We start from the raw sequence: 17,167 nt of genomic DNA, 5'->3' as shown, positions 1-17,167 counted from the left end.
TCATTCTCTGTGATTACCTGTAGAATGCAATGCCTAATTATAAAAATGTTTTCCTCATTGTTCCCACGCTAGGAAGTTGACAACTGTAATATACTAAAGAAATGCCAAACTGATCCCTCTCCTGTGTCCTCTGTAGGGAATTACTTCTGCATCCATCTGTACACATGAGCAGTGGCACAATATATTCCACGCACGTCCTTCATTCGTGCTACGTGCAGGGCTGCCAGAGGTCGGTCCATTTGCCCAAAGGGTCTCGCTACCTTAGGGTGGCCACAGTATTCGATTCCTGATGCTGAGTGAGAACTTGGAAGACAGACCACTTAATTCCACGGGTGTCCTTAGGTAAATGGCCTACGTGGAAGTCCACTCACAATGACACCCCAAACTGAAACTGGACTCACTTGTAGATTCCAGGCGCTTGACATCTCTCGACGTTTCTAAGAAATATCGCCGAAGAACAAAGAATATGATGCCGAGTGGAACCAAGGGGATAGCAATCCACGGAATCACGGCCACGGCCACGCCCACCACTCCCATCACCATCAGGAACGTCTGAAAGGCAGAAAACACGGGCCTCTTGATCAAGAATTCTTCTCAAGAACACTAAACAAAGTCACACGTGGTCCTCGTGTTATTTATGGCATGCTACATGCCAACACTCAGGGTGTTCTGGGTTTCAGCTCTTCTGATACACTCACTAGCCTTATGACGTGGACATTACAAAATTTCTATTTAACAGATGAGTAAATTTGAGACGCATTATCTCAAGTTATCTTTAGTCTATAGACACGAATGATTACATTAACAAGCAGGTAATCACAGATGAGGAGTCCAGAAGCCTCAGCCACTCAGGTAGGGACAATGGAGTGATTAATTATAGACTAGTGTCCAGAAAAGGAGGGAAAAAATTCCCTAAATGTCTGCCTTGAGAAATAGGAGTTCTCTCCCTTGGTTTTCTGTCCAACATTACTGTGTGCAGACAGTGGCCAGGTCACATGTTAAATACTTCACATGTATTAATCATTTAATCCTAAAAATAACCCTATGAAGTAGTATGTCATTTTGTAAATGGAGACATTGGGACACAGAGAGAGTAAAAGCAACACGACAAGCCTGCAACCCATCAGTCTCAGAGCTGGTGCCCTCACCATTAGCCCTTTCCACATATGAAAGCTTGTCCCCAGTAAATGGTGAACTTTTCATTCTTTTCTTTTTAAATTTTTAAAAAAGATTTATTTTTATTTATTTATGTATGTATTTATTTATTTATACAAGCACTGGGTACAGTCAGAAACGCGGGAGGGTGAGAGAATTCATCAGAGCCAGAGCAGGGAGCAGGGAGCAGAACAGGCAGAAGGACCGAAGCACAATGCTGAGGGGAGCAGCGGGCGGCAGGAGAGGTCTGCGCGCCATGTGGGACCCTCCTCCGGTGGCCGGGGAGCAGTCAGGGATCCAACTGGCAATGCAGAGGCTGCGGGCAGCTTTGCAACCCAGCGCTCACCCACTGCGCCACCGGGGAGGCCCGAACTTTTCATTCTTAAGGAAGAAATGTATGTATTTGATCCCCCCAATTTACCTCTAACATGTTCCTCTAAACTCTTACTTAAGGAATTTCAGCATTCATCAGCATGCCCCATAAACATCAGGCAAGAGAAGGAAAAAGGATGAAACAAATTTTTGACATTTCTTAGAAATATGGAAAAGAGCTCTGATGATAACTTACAATGTCTAAAGATTTTTTAATTTTATCATCCACATAGACATTAAGTATTCTATCATTAGGAGAAGTATCCAACGTGTCTATTTCAAGGGCTAATGATGACCACAGCAGATCAAACAACTGGTGTTTAGTACACACAGGGTAGCCAAGAGTCCTAAGCATGGTCACTGGGTTGTCACCTCATCCTTGAGGAGATTTTTATCTTGGGAAATGATATTGGTCTAAAAAGGCAGCAGGGAGTATAAAATCTCAAGTCACTGGATGATGCTGACTTAAGTAAGTATCCATCTTTACCAGGAGAAATATATCATGGTGTGTGGGGCTTCAGGCGAGAGGAATACATTTCAATGCTTAGAGCCCACTGGCCACTGAAAGTGGGGTCAAAAGGTGGGGACATGCAGGTACCCCCCACCACAAACACACAGGAATCGCCTGCAGGTAGTATCCACAGTTTGATGGAAATTATGACCAGGAAGGAGCCAGGCTGTGAAGGCTCAGCAACTTGCCCTTGTCAACACATGCCATGTTGTGTTTCTCTGGGTCCTCGCGAGCATGGGCACCTGCAGCTCCTGCTTGCCGGTCCAGCCCCTTCCCAACCAGAGAAGGGTAGCAGCCCTGGGCACACAGCCCGGGAAAGAACTAGCAGGGAAATGTCTTACAGAGACTTGGGACACAGAATCACAGCGCTTCCCAGGCAGTTTCTCGGAAGACGCGCTCCAATGAGAAAAGTAGTAGTGGGCGTCTCCACTGACGAGTATGGAAAGGGAGGTTGAGTGCTGTCCTAGGCTCTCCTGGGAAGTGACTGTGTCATGGAGAAAGGCAGGAATAGGTCATTCCCAAAGAGCCCCAGTGTGACAACTGCAGGTAGGAGGATGTGGAAGGAGAAGGAGACTTGCAGAACTGGGCTTTTGTGGACAGAAGTCCCGAATCGAACTGCGCTATGTGGACACGGTCTTTTAATGTGTCTCCCCAGCTCTACTGCAGCATCAAAACAAGCAGATGCCAGAGTGACGGAGAATGGATTATCGAAGGACGACATTGCAAACAGGGCTGATCCACCTCTCTCCTTCTATCCCTACAGCTCAACAATTTCTTATGCCTACTGGATTGGCAAATACAGCCCACCCTACACATCAATGAGGAAGCCAAGATTCTTCCATCATGCGCATGGGGAGGGTCCTTCCAGCTCCTTCTGTAGGTCTGGTCTTAAAGGGCTGTCTAAAGTGCACCTCCAGGGCCTCCCCGGTGGCGCAGCGGTTGAGCGCTGGGTTGCGAAGCTGCCCGCAGCCTCTGCAGCACCAATTCGATCCCCAGCTGCTCCCCGGCCACCGGAGGAGGGTCCCGCATGGCGTGCAGACCTCTCCTGCCGCCCGCTGCTCCCCTCAGCAGTGTACTTCGGTCCTTCTGCCTGCTCTGCTCCCCGCTCTGGCTCTGGTGAATTCTCTCACCCTCCCTCGCTTCTGACTGTACCCAGTGCTTGTATTAATAAACAAATCTTTAACATAAAATAAAATTAAATTAAAAAAAATAAAGTGCACCTCCAGTCTGCAGAAAGGATCCTGTGCCCTGAGTAGCTATTTCTGACAAATCATGCTGGCGTCTAAATGAACAAGGTACTTAGAAATTAAACAGGGAAGAAAAAAAATAATGCATATGAGAAGCAATATTTTGTTTAAAAAACTGCCCAATTAAAAAACTAAAACATAAGACACCGCATTATGGCAAAAATGTCTTCATAACACTGATGAAATTCCATAGTTCTCTGTATCTTGTAGCCAGCCCCATAATGGCTCCACCCTCCCAAATACCGAATGTGGACATCTCACGAGACTGCGTGTCCCACCTCTACCGTGCTCCCCTGTTCACTTTCATGCTCACACCAGGCGTGAGTAGGATGGGTTATCACCTCCACCCACAAGGGGAAAAACTGACATTCAGAGCAGCCTAGTAATTTGCCCAAAGCCACGTAGCTCACCCCAAGCCTATTCTTCTCATCTCTGTCTGGTATTGTATCCCATTTATATAAAATGAATAAAGTAAATGAACATTTAAATAAAATTTAAAAAACAAAAATAATAAATAAATGAACATCTAAATATGTTCCTATTTAATATATTTTCCCCTCTGGCATTTTTCTCCCGATGGGTGTCTTGCAGTTATAACTCATCTCTCCCGGGAAGTGACCACCCTCGACACCCAGGTAATCGAGGAATAACAGCCCGCTCAGAGCAAAGCTGGTCATTAAAAAGAACTGGAAAGTGCTTGCTAATACACTTGAACACGTGCCACACGTGCCGAGGCAAGAATTGTTTAAATAAGAAAAACAAACCCAGATTCATAAGAAAGAAAACTAAAACCAGAAATTCAAATGACTTGGGGGGTGGAGGGGAGAGAAAGGCAACTAATTAACCCTTTGCACTCCGCTGTACCCTCTCAGGGGACATTGCAATTTATTAGTGATTATGGGGAATTGAGGTTATTTCAACGCAACTTTTTGAGACATGCATGTTTCCCTGAAGTTTTATCTTGAAATGGCACAAGAAATTAAATCAAAATATCATAAAATGGTTCGGAGTGCAAAAGGTTAATATATAAAATCCCAGGACACAAAATGAGACTGAGTCGTTTACAGTTTCAGTATCTGTATTTGAATGGTGGTAAAAGATCTGCATTCTTCCCAGGAAGCCTCTTCCTATACAATTAATGTTGCATCCTGATATTACAGATTTCAATATACTCCCTCACAAACACCATTTTAAATACAAGGACCTGTTTGCCTGTTTGTCATTTAACTACTAAACTGCTTACAGTCCTTATAAGAATTCCTAGGTATCTCTCCACAATTTACTTTAAACTTATTTCCATGGGACTCTCTATGAAGTCTTTGTGAAGCTTGTGCCAAAAAACATGTTTTCTATAAACAGCAGTAAAAATGTATTCTTCTTATTTTATGCAAATATATATGTCATCCATACTTTTGGCTCAGACCGTTTTTATTTGAACTCTCACTCCTCATATTAGGCACAAAGTGAAATATGTATTTAATCATGAGGCGACTTCATCAGGAGAGGACTTTTACTATTTGTTTACCGTATTAAAAAATAAAATCGGGGTCATTAAAGACTGCTTACACCTCAAAGGAATTTCAAAGCTTTTAATTCTGCTGTCAGTCAGATGCTTAAGAATTCCTTTCCAAGTTGTGATAAGTACAAATCGTCCAGATTGCCTTAAACTATTATAGATTTTGAGGAAGATAGGACTTAAGTGAAATAAACAAAGCAAGATTCTCTTCTTGGCAAGAAAACATGGCAAGATTTTCCTCTGATTTAGAGAGGGGGTAAAAATGATGCCTGGTTTTTGATCAGTAAGCTGTTTACTGATGTGGGTGTAAGAGAGATTCTTAGAGAGATTCTTTTATCTATTTATTCTGGAAACAGGTGAGATAAAACAAACCAAAAAAAAAAAAAAAAAAAAAAAAACCACCTTTCAGTGAAATGACTGTCATATAGATTGTGTGGCTGGCTAACCCAGAATTCTTGGGGAGACAGTCAAATCCTGTAGAAGTTATACAAAACTCTGAAAGCATAAAGAAATAACTGGGACACCTGGCATAACCTAGGTGAGCTCCCATCTCACACTTGTGTCCCTTTGTATCATTTCTTTCACCAACTTATTTATACTATTAGTGTTCTTGGCAAGACCTAGCTTCCCCCTCTACACCTCCTTCAGATAAATTTTTAAAATCTGATAAAGTAACATCAAACTTTAAATTAGTTTAAAAGGTAATTTCAATGGGGAGAACTTTCATTTTTAAAGGACAACAAGTTAAGACCAAAGAATGAATCCTTAATTGTGGAATTTTAGGAACCACCACTCCTGGCTTGGAGAGGTGTTAGATGCAGGGGAAACTTAAAAAAATTTCACAAAGGCAACCATTTATTCTGCGTCAACAAAAGACTGAAAGACTGATATGAAAGTCTCTCTGTTGGAAAAACTCACCATGAATGGAATTTGCCTCCCAAAAAAAGACTGGCTATCCAATCAGGCTCATTACTCTTTGATTACAGGATAAATAGAAGCAAAAGGGAAAACTATGGGAGACCCTTAAATGCAAGCTGCTAAACCTTAATACCAACACATGGCTAGTATTCATTCTGCAGTTCTCAGTTATGGGCTAATAGAGCACTTGGTGTCCCAGGGGGGTCAGAGATCAGACTTTGGTTCCCAGACCACACTTCACCCCACCCCGCATTTCAACTCACTCAACTCAGCTCTCTAAACTCAGAACTTTATGGGCCATTGGTGAGTTTTATTTGCAGTAAGGGTTAATCTATACAAGATTAACCCTTTTTAAAGGTGTCCTTTCCCTGGGATGTGCTGCCTCTGATCTTTTTTTCAACAACACAAGCTCTGGGGTCTGTGCACCCTTCAGTTAGCTCTTAATCCTGCAGTGTGGTTCATTCCACTGAAGAGTTAAGAGGTGTTTGGTTTACGATTTACTGACACAATAGAAAGCCTTAGGGAAAGTACTGTGCTTGTTCCTTTGTTTTTAACTTTTCTCATTGAGCAATAGCTTCCTCTCCACTTTTTCTCAGTGTTAAAATAAAGGTTAGTACAGAATTCAAGGCTGGGATCTATCGATGTGCTACTTTCAAAAGGCACACCTTAAAAATAACAGCACATACAGGCAGAAATAAAAGTCGGGGGAAAGGCAGGCAATGAAAACACTAATTACAATCAGTATCTACCTGTAACCAACTAGAGACAGAAGCTTCGAGGAAGGATTTCAAGACATAAAAAAAAACATTTCATAGGAACAGTCACGTTAGCTGGAAGATACAAAAACATTGAAATTTCTATGAGCCTGATAAAATACCACCAAAATTCCTAAGGCAAATTTGGGAGAAAGAATTGTTTGCTATAAATGGTGCTGGTTCAATAAGATAGTGAAATGGGGGGTGAATCTTGAACTCTATACTTGAAGCCATACATAGATCAAAAATCTGAAATTGCAAAGAAAAACAATAAAGTTTTTTTTTTTTATCCAGATTTACCTAGCCACCAACTACATAATAGGGCTCCTTTTCCTTGGCATCCTCTCCAACACTTGTAAAACAATAAAGTTTTTAAAGGATAAAAATCTTTGCAAAGATTTTTAAAAACAGAGCCAAAAATGACTAGCCATAAAGTAAAAGACTACTAAATGTGCTTATGAAAACACAATAAACACAATATAAGAGACTGAAAAGGCAACCATTACTGTAGAATATGGCATCTGCAGTAAATACAGGGTAGATTAAAAAAAAAAAAAAAACTAATTCAATGGACTTAGAGCTGACTGGCACAAAAGAGATCAATGAGCCTGAAAACAAATCAAATACAAATTATCCAAACTGAAAAACAAAAGTAAAAAAAAGACTGAAAAAAATGGAAGGGAACATTCTAGATCTATGGGGCAACATCAAACACACCAATAATTAAATTCCCCAAAGGAAGAGAGAGGAAAATACAAGATGGAGAAAAAATTTATGGCGATAATGGTGATCACACACACAGGGCAAGGATAAGAATGATGGCTGACTTCTCGCTGCAAAGAATCAAAGGAACAAATATTATAGTGGTGAAATGAAAGAAAGAAAACTGCCAAATGAGAATCCTGTATTTATTGAAAAGATCACTAAAAGTGAGGGTGAAATAAAGATCTGCTCAGAGAGACAAAAGTAAGAGGATCTGCCAGCAGATGAACTACTGTGAGCAGTTGCTCCAGCAGAAGGGGAATGATCCAGATCAAAGTCCAGGTTTCAGAAAGAAAGAGAAAAGTAAAGTATAAATATCTGGATACATATAAAATAGAATTTTCACATGTGCATATACATGTATATATTTAAATTTCTTTAAATGACTCGTTTGTTTAAAGCAGAGTCTACAGCATTGTATAGTAAGGTTTCTAGCTTATGTAGAAGGGTAGAAAACACATCAGCATGGGAATAAATGGTAGAGGAAATGCCTGGTAATAGTAAGAGTCTTCCATTTTTTTGTGAATTTGGTAGATATTTTTGAAAGTAGAATGTGGTCATTTAGATGTGTTATCTTGCACTCCAGAGCAACCACTAAAAATATCATAAAAAATATAGCAAAATATGTAATGTCAAAGATAAAATGAAGCAAAAAACCATATTCAATTCACTCAACAGAAGGAAGGGAAGGTGGAATGGAAGGGAAAAAAGCCAAGATGCTAAAAAAAAAGATAGATTTAAGCCCAATGATATCAATAAATTACATTAAATGTACATGGATAAAAGAATTTAAATAAAATGGCAGAACTGTCAGATGGCTGATGTCAAGACAGACCCAAATAGATAATGCTTACAAGAAACAACCTTTAAATCCAAGGAGATGAACAGAAAATAAAAAGATAGAAAAGTAAAGTCTAAACTATGCCTCAACAGAAAAAAAATCAGTAGATATTTAAATATTAATAGTTCTTTAAAAATACCAATAGGGCCTCCCAGGTGGAGCAGCGGGTTGAGTGAAGCGCTGTGAAGCTGTCTGCAGCCTCTGCAGCGCAGGTTTGATTCCCAGCTGGCCAGGAAGATTCCCACATGGCACGGCAGACATCTCCTGTCTTGTCCACTGCTACCCCCAACAGTGTATTTCGGTTGTCTGCCTGTTCTGCTCCCCGCTCTGTCTCTGGTGAATCCTCTCACCCTCCTGCACCTCTGGCCTGTGCCCCATTTCTTCTATAAATAAAAATAAATCTAAAAATAAATAAATAAAGTATCAATAGATCTTTCAAGACTCCAGAATGCCATTCCCATTCTCTTGATCACGTTTAGGCAGGTGTTGGCAATTTATAGGAAGCCAAGACATAATGTCAACTGATGCTTTCCTTGGGTGTTCTGGGGGGTAGGGTGGGGTGGGTCACATTCATCAGAGCACTGTGGTCCAGTGCTAGTGTTTGACCTTGATGCAAGAGCTATAGCATCGGCTTGGTGCTGATATAGATGACAATCAGACAACACTCACTCCACGGACCCACAGAAAAAGATGCAAGACACAAGTCATGAAACTCACACGTGGAAGGCGGCAAGACAGTACAAATTATAAGGAACCATGCTCCACATCAGCTAAGAGCTCAACCCAGGCATAAAACAGCAAATGCAAGATTTTACTAAAATGGGAGCAGGTTGTCAAGACCACTCCTTTCCTCTTCATCTCATCAAGCAAACTCTGGTTGTCGGTAGAGCTGAACAAACATCACCAAGAATAACATTATGGACTCGTTCAAGATCTTCAAGGTAAGTAAACATTAATTCAACAACTATGTTCCTCTCCCTAGGAACAACTGATCCTTTCATCGCTGGTAAGATGCAAGATGACCAACAAGGAAGCCCCACGAATGGCCACGAGTGTCCTGCAGTGGACAACCTCACATCATGCCGGCAGGTCCCACGCTCTGCACAATACTCCCAGGCTTGATAAGAAAGAGATGCTCACTTGCTTTTCTTTAGGTCTTAATTAGCTTCTTGCTCAACTCCCTGCATTATCACTGGGGCACACATGCTGGGACAGACAAATTGGAGCACCGGTTGCCAGCTTGGGAGGGTCCCCGGTGATTAACTGTCACTGTGCTGACGCCGATGGCGGCTTCTCCGTGTGCTGGCCATGGCGGGCCGGGAGAAACCCGCCTCACTGCTCATTAAAAAAAACACAAAACAGGTAAAGGGATGGTGTGTGGGCCCACATGCACCCCACCCCATCTGCCTGCTCTCAGATACCCGGGGGGGGGTCAGTGTTTGCAAATATTAACAGCAACTCCCATCATCCAGTCTCCTTTCATGGGACAGGGAGAGCCACTCCACTTGGCTCTGGCATGAGAGCGCTACCTCTGGGCCTGGCCCCTTCCTGGACTGCGCCATCCCTGCAAAGGCTCTAAGAACACTTCTGCTCATTTTTAAAGCGTCGAAAAAACAGCGGGATTTGGTGAAAACAGATGCGTTCATTTTTGCAGGCTTCAGTAAAACAGAGACCTTTCCACCGAGGCTGCGGGGGAGGCGACCTGACTGAAGATCTCTTTTGTCCGACGAGACCGGGAGTGGAGGGTGGGGGTGGGGGGAAGGGGTCAACACCCCTTAGAAATCTCAGAATGACAAAGTCCTCGCGGAGCCGGAGCGGCTGGAATGCTTTCTACACACTCCCTGACATCCCCACACAATGCCAGGCAAGGGCCGATGCTACCCAGACAAGCCACGGCCGTTCCCCTCCTTTGCTTCTCTAAAAGCCAGTGACCCAAGCTATTGTGCCCCGGCTTTGTTCTCCACATCCAGATGCAGCGGTTTTTTCCTTCTTCTGCCCCCCACTCCTCTGGAAAGAAATGACGGGGGACACCTCCTTCACAGTTCCTTTTTCTCGGGCATTCTCACTTCATGAAGCTGCAGTCAATGTGTTTTGTGTGGGGTGAGGAGGGAGTGACACGGCCCACGGTGGTCCCGCCACTGCCTGCATCGGAGGCTCAAGGAGCTCCAGGATTAGCCCTTTGTGTGGCATGAAAGGATATGAAAAGTCAGTTATTTAAGCTCACTCAGCCTGTTGATTTTTTTTTTTTTTTGGATGAGGGGTGTGAGGGGGAAGAAAAGCTTTGCAATTCAGTTTTTCTCAATAAATGACTGCCTTTTGCTGAGGGCAGCTGGGTGCAAGTTCGCATGCCCAAGAGCAGTCCCAAACTTAAAAAAAATAAAATAAAAACTAAAGGAAAATTGAAATGCTTCAAATGCAACTTCCTCTCCACTTCGTACCTGCATTTTCACTTGTTTTGCCTGGAGGAAGACTTCCTTGAGGAGTGATTCCAATGGCAAGAATTCTAGATCATTAAGACTGTTGGTCAACATTAACTGAGATGCTGGAAGTTTCAGAAATTGAATGGAAATAAGGTTGACAGGAAATATTTAATGCTCAGTGGTTTATTTTGGAAACAACCGATTTTCAGGGTGAAAAGTCCATTAAGGTCTCCAGGGATGACAAATTTAAAATCTGTGCTCTAAACTCACGTGGTGATACTCACGACTCAAAAAACTCTGACAATTTTGTCAACGCAACAGAACACCATGATCAGACATTCCTCCTACTTAGAAATGTACGTTGTATTTGGAAAATAACTACCCGCTGTTCTCCATCGTCCTCCGCCGTCGCACACCATCCTCTGCGAGGCTGCCCTTAGAGCCTCAATCTTTCAGCTCAGGTGTGCCCACCCAAGCATGCCCACACCGTACTCCAGGTATCCACCATCAGGCATGCGTGCCCCGAGCCCACACTCCCAAGCGCCTCTTGCATCCAGGGCCACAGGTGAGAGCCACAGAGGCCAACCGCACAAAAGCCTGAGCGTCTACACTGGCCCTTCACCCCCACTCACAGGCCTGATGAGCTCACTTTGTGGAAGAATCACAACCAACTCTGGAGAAAGATAAAGCCATGAACTAGAGCAGGGAGTGAGGGCACCCTAGGAGCACACCTTGCAGAGGGAGTGGACAGGCCCAGGAGTGGGTGAAAATGAAATGAAACAAGGGAGACAGCAGTGACCTTGTCATCCTATCTAAAACACAAGCAAGGGAACTAAAAAAGTAAGAAAGGCTAATGTTTACCTCTGGAGGTTCAAGGGCAAGGTCAAAGATGATGTCTTAACTTGCAGCTTCATTCAGATGTCTGTTAAGCTAAGCGACGCCACTGGTTTCCCTAACTTTATCCAGAATTCTCCTGACCAGAAACCCTCAGGGAATGAGTCAGATCATCCAACACTGTCAGATTTCTAATAAGCCTGGGGGCCCAATGTTGTCGAACATTGAACTAAATGAAGGAAGCAGAGCCAGGAGCCCTGGGAAGCTCAATGAATCCCGACCCGGAACAAGGCAGGTGCAGACACCTGCAGGTACAGGCAAGACAGGGAGGAGAAACCCATGCATGGCCACAGAAAGGAGGGACATCTGAAGACATCAACATCCTTTTCAGGAAGCAGCTACGGACATAATTGAGGGCAACAGGCCCGACTTTCCATCAAGTCCACAGATTCAAAGAGACTTGAACTTGTTCCTGTGACATAGTCAACCCTCAGATGAGGCCGACAGCCCACAGGCTCAGATCAAGGCCCCACTCAGGTTTGTTTTCAAGGCTAAGACGTAGCCTTATCCGACGCACCCTTCATTCCAATAACATTCTCTCTGGGCGTTAAAAGTCTGAGATGTGCAGCAGCCCCTTGATTTGAAGGGGTTTCGTGTCGACAACATCATTGCTACTGGACGGTATCGTACTTGCGTCGGCACCCGCGCACACACACTTATTTTGAGCGCTGATGAGCTCTGTTGTCTGAAACCAAACCTATCAGAGAAGAATGTTATCACCTGCAATGTAAAAGTTGAATCCTGGCTGGCTGTGGGAGTTGAATCCTTTGATAGCTTCTCAGAGGGTTCAAATGTTAAACTGCTCCTTGGACACCGGGTTTCATTAAATGAAAATGTGTGCTTTTTTCATAAAAATGAGCAATTGACACACTTAGCACATTATTTCTAGTATTGGACAATTTACCTTTTAACTTGAGGATACTTAGGCCATTATCTAGAAGGATCACATTGCCAGTTACTAGTGTTAGCATAGGAGGGAATCTTCTCTTGTTCATAAAATTTTAATGTAAAATTAAGTTTCCGTTTCAACGAAAACCTCGAGAAATGTGCAGATGCCTTTGTCCCAGCCAATTCTTCTACAGAATTGTATGTCCCAACCCAAACAAATGTGCATCAAAAATTACACATTTTACACAAAAGTGTGAAAATACATTTACACATATACATGCGTAGTGTCCTCTACTTTTAATTCCAAAGACTAAAAAATAAAAAATAAAAAAGACCAGTCTACCACAATTCAAGAAAGTTTACAACGAAAATACGAGATCATGGTAAAGGAGCAATTCTACTTTTGCTGGGGAAGAGGTGCAGGCAGCAAACCACTGATCATTTACGTTATTAGAGATTCCTCGTGGGACCCCTGCACAAGGACATGCCAGTGTGCTCAAAAGCAGTTTGCTTCGCCCTCATCCACGCAATCAGTGTAACTCCAAGGTGATCACTTACTGGCTGTGGGATCCCAGACAAATTCAGTAACTTCTCTGGGCTTACTTTCCTTTAGCTGTGAAACCAGTATAATAAAAACTGCACGTATAGCTCACGATTGACGGAAAGATGAAATGAGAGACTAGACAAATAAAGAATTTAGAAGAAGACTTGGCACCCAGGAAGGAGTCACCAAGTGCTGGCTGGGATTACTGCTACTTACTGCTAATTTGGACTACAAAAGACTCAACCTGATGGGCTGACTTTGGAACACCTGGCTTCGAGCCACTATTTAGAAAATCAAGATACCTGAACAGAAATGTGGAATAAACTGAGCTTTGTGAAAAATCCTGCATTGACCTTTATGTCCTCACGTGACCTCAGCTACGTGTCAACTAGTGCTGGAGTGGCTGCCTTGGACAGGGTGGGCTGCTGGCCCCTGATGGCAGGGACACCCTCTGGGGACAAGGATTCACCCCTGGAAAGCTAAGGGTGGTCTGTCTGGGCTCAGGAGGCCGTGCTGTGGGCTAGGAGACACCAGGGAATACAGCTGCAGAGCCTTGCTTGAGGGGACCAGCCATAAGTGGTGACTTTGCAACATTCAAGTGTCAAGTCAGTATAACTTTTTATTTCATCTTAAGTGGGAGTGGGGAGAGGGATGAGCAGATGAATCACTGAGGATTCTCAGGTCAGTGAATAAATAGGGTGTGCACGAGACCAGCACGATGGCAATTCTTGCCCGAAGCCAAAGAATTCACAGCACCAAGTGGAAACCCACAGCGGACCTGGACTGTCAGTGAGTTGGGGTGTCAACGTGGTTCATCAATTATGTAAGTGCCCCACCTGCCGGGGTGTGGGGTGTTCCTAGCAGGGGAGGTCATACATGTGCAATATGGGCTGTCCATGGGAACACATGAAATCCCTGTATTGTCCCATTCATTTTGCTACGAATAAAAACTTCTCTGCAAAATAAAATCCTAAAAGAAAGAAACCCTCAGGGAAACATAAGAAGTAGTGAAACAGGAAAACGATGTCTCTATTCTGTTGAAAAGGTTTCCGTGGTCTCACACTGCATCCAGAAAGAACCCATCCCTTTAGAGCCTGGGTCCGAGGAGCCAACACCATCAGTCCTGACACTGCTCCCCTCCTCTGGATGCTGGTCACACCCACGCTCCCCAGATCTTTTTAGTAAGGCTATTTTCATCTTATTTTTCCACTGGAACATCAACTCATCTTTGAGTGCCGTGTCTCTTTCAGGCTTTATTCACCCATGGACACTTCCCTGCCTTGATGCGCCAGCACTGTGCTGGGATCACATCCTCTCCCAGGAAAGGCTAATCCACTCTCCTGTGTAGTTTCCTTCCTACCATCGCTCTTACTGCACAGCACTGAGACTGCTAGCTTTCTGTCCCTCCCAGAGGGCATGTCAGATGAAATTAAATTTGTTTTAATTCCATAGGCCCAAGCCCAGAATGATGCCCAAAATACAGAACTTAACAAATGCTGGTAGGGTGAATCAAGATAAATTCTTCATCTTTTTCACCCCTGCATCCCCAGCGCATAGTAGGAGCTCAATAAAAGGTTGGTGGAAAAAATACCCATAGGAATAAGAAATAGTAAAAGTAACAGATTCACACATCACAGCAGTTCTCCTGCCTGCCTGTCACTATGCTGGTGCCTCTCTTTTTTCCATTGATTTTTTCCTAATAAACTCATCCTCTTAAATGTAAAAAAAAAAAAAGGGAAGAAAAGAAAAATAAATTCACACATCACAAACATGTAATGTTTTCCACTCATCAAATATTACAAATATATCTGTCTTCCTAAAATTATTAATCTAATTTTAATCATTAATAAAATCTAAAGTATTAAAACATCACAACTATTGCATTTGCAGGGTGCCTTTATTAATCAATCATTGTTTTAAGAAACCAAAAGGCTAGATTTACGCTGCTGGTTTTTGTGCTCTGGTATTAGGAAGTTAGTAAACACTCAAAAATGTGAGTTTTAATTACTACCTCCGCGTTTTCACTTTACCCAAATGCATCGTCTCAAAGGTTGAAGGTCCTATTCAGTGACCCCCATCCCCCACTGATTTCTCATCTCTGATGTCTAGATGGACATCTTTATCCTGCTTGCATTTCGAATCCTATTTTCATGACGATGTTTCGCTCTAACGCATCTGGGGCTATGTTTTAGCTTGATACATGACTTGGATTTTAAAATATGGTCCTACTCAAACCTCTTAGGATATTTGAAAACGCAAACAAACAAGGCGTGTTTGAACACCACTTTGATAACAGATGTGCACTGCCAGCCACTGGCTAACTTATCTGATAAGCCCAGGGCAAGCTGAGCTAACCGGCAGGCTGTTGTTATTTTGTATTGTATAAATTATTTATTTCCTACGACAAATTCCAAAACTCTCCCGACGTCTGGTGTACCCTTCCCAAACGCCTCACTGGTCAAGAGCCAGTCTCCCTTCCTAGCTATTGCTCCATCAGGATCAACAGCACAGAAACCTGTGCCCTCAGGTTCCCAGACCCCACACATGAAAATGACCAGCCCCCCTCAATCATCCCCGTTCCCCACGGTGCATGGCTGGGACTGCCAGACTGAGCCGTTTCTCTGGCTCCCATTAACACAGACCTGAAAAGTTAACTTCCCCAAACAAGCCAACAAACCCCCACAACCCTTCCCACAAATCTCAATCTTTTGTTGAAGTCTAAGGGACAGAGTGGGGCAAGGAACTGCTAGCAGGCCAATTTGCACACATTTTAAACACCATTTTTTTCAGCTCCATCACGGCAGTGGAGTGATAAGTCTCCCCGATTTCCAGGCTCACTTCTCCAGAGTCCTCGCCGCCGAGGCACAAGCCAAGGGCGCCCCTCCCAGGCCTTTTCTCATCTCCTCAGCTTCAGGCTCAGCTGGAAAACCATCACCTCCCACCGGACACGTGTAAGTCTTCCTTATGAAACCAACAAAACTCTCACTGTCTTACGGTGAAAGTGGTTGAGCACGATGCTCTGGATTCCAAAGTGCCCGTGGATACATGTAATTAAGCAATTTCTCTCTGTTCCACTTTAATTCTCTAGGAAAGTATGATAGTACGCTGGTCTTTATGAAGAAACAAAACAAAACAAAACAAAACAAGCAGCGTGACAGTCTTAGTTTGGATATTCTTATGGGTGGAAAATTTAATTCCTTATTCATAAAGGTATCATCTCTGCATTGGATTTCAGTTTGCATTTCATTTGTTGCTAACCATTTTGCCAAGATCTTTCTGGCTCCAGAACACTTGATGATATATAGATCAGTATCCAGGGTACCTTCGGAAATTCCCGATCATTTTTTCCCCCAAAAATATATATATATATTAATGTATTCCAACGGGGAGGAAACATACTTGATAAACGGGGATGGTTTCATGAATTTGCGAAGGGGCCATGTTAACCCCTTCTATGTCCTCCCACTTCTAAGTGCTCCTAAGTGCTGTTGAAGCAAGCGCTCCTAGTCCTTTTTAAACTCAACAGTTGACAGCCTCCCTGGCAGTGTAGGGGTTAAGTCTCAGCACTATCACCCCTTCAGGCTGAGTTCAATCCCAGGCTAGGGAGCTAACCCACATGGTGACTGCTGCTCCCCTCAGCAGTGTATTTCAGTAGATCTGCCTGTTCTGCTCCCCACTCTATGGTGAATCCTCTCACTACCACCGCCCCGACCCCACCAAGAACCCCAGTTCTTTTTAAAAAAAAAAAAAAAAAAATTTTATTCATTCATTCATTCATTTATTTATTTATTTATTTATTTATACAAGCACTGGGTACAGTCAGAAGCGTGGGAGGGTGAGAGAATTCACCAGAGCCAGAGCGGGGAGCAGAGCAGGCAGAAGGACCGAAGTACACTGCTGAGGGGAGCAGCGGGCGGCAGGGGAGGTCTGCGCGCCATGGGGGACCCTCCTCCGGTGGCTGGGGAGCAGCCGGGGATCGAGCCGGCGCTGCAGAGGCTGCGGGCAGCTTCGCAACCCATAACTCAACCGCTGGGCCTCTGGGGAGGCCCAGAACCCTAGTTCTTTTATGCACAACTCTTTAAAAAAAAATAAACTCAACAGTTGAGTCAGACTCAGCTGGGGGTTGAGGACTCGAATTCTGCAAGCTTCTCTGGGTGCAGGACAGAAAGCCAGTGATGGGGTTCTTACCCAAACAAAACAACTGGATGAGGGACATTGAAATCTAGGGCCTCTGAGACCTCAGAAGATCAGCTGCAAATTTTCCCAATGTCATTAGGAGAGAGAAAGGAAATCTCCTACCATCTCAATTCTGAAAGGGTCTAAGAGGAGTCTTTAGAAGAGCCG

General features: G+C 43.6%; 1 protein-coding gene across 3 annotated transcripts in view; it reads right to left on the bottom strand.

Moving 5' to 3' along the window:
• ABCC4 (ATP binding cassette subfamily C member 4) overlaps nucleotides 1–17,167 on the bottom strand; it is a 221,418-nt gene that overhangs the window by 50,294 nt on the left and 153,957 nt on the right. For all 3 annotated transcript variants that reach the window (XM_054701230.1, XM_054701229.1, XM_037528792.2), the window contains exon 21: nucleotides 402–552. In XM_054701230.1, coding sequence (XP_054557205.1) covers nucleotides 402–552 — 151 coding nt within the window. The remainder of the gene's footprint in view (nucleotides 1–401; nucleotides 553–17,167) is intronic.

The sequence above is a fragment of the Talpa occidentalis genome, unplaced genomic scaffold (genome assembly GCF_014898055.3).
Source record: "Talpa occidentalis isolate TD23 unplaced genomic scaffold, MPIMG_talOcc4v2.1 talOcc4.5, whole genome shotgun sequence".
Lineage (NCBI taxonomy): Eukaryota > Metazoa > Chordata > Mammalia > Eulipotyphla > Talpidae > Talpa > Talpa occidentalis.
Note: the sequence above shows the minus strand (reverse complement) of the source record. Positions and strands in the feature narration are given on the sequence as shown.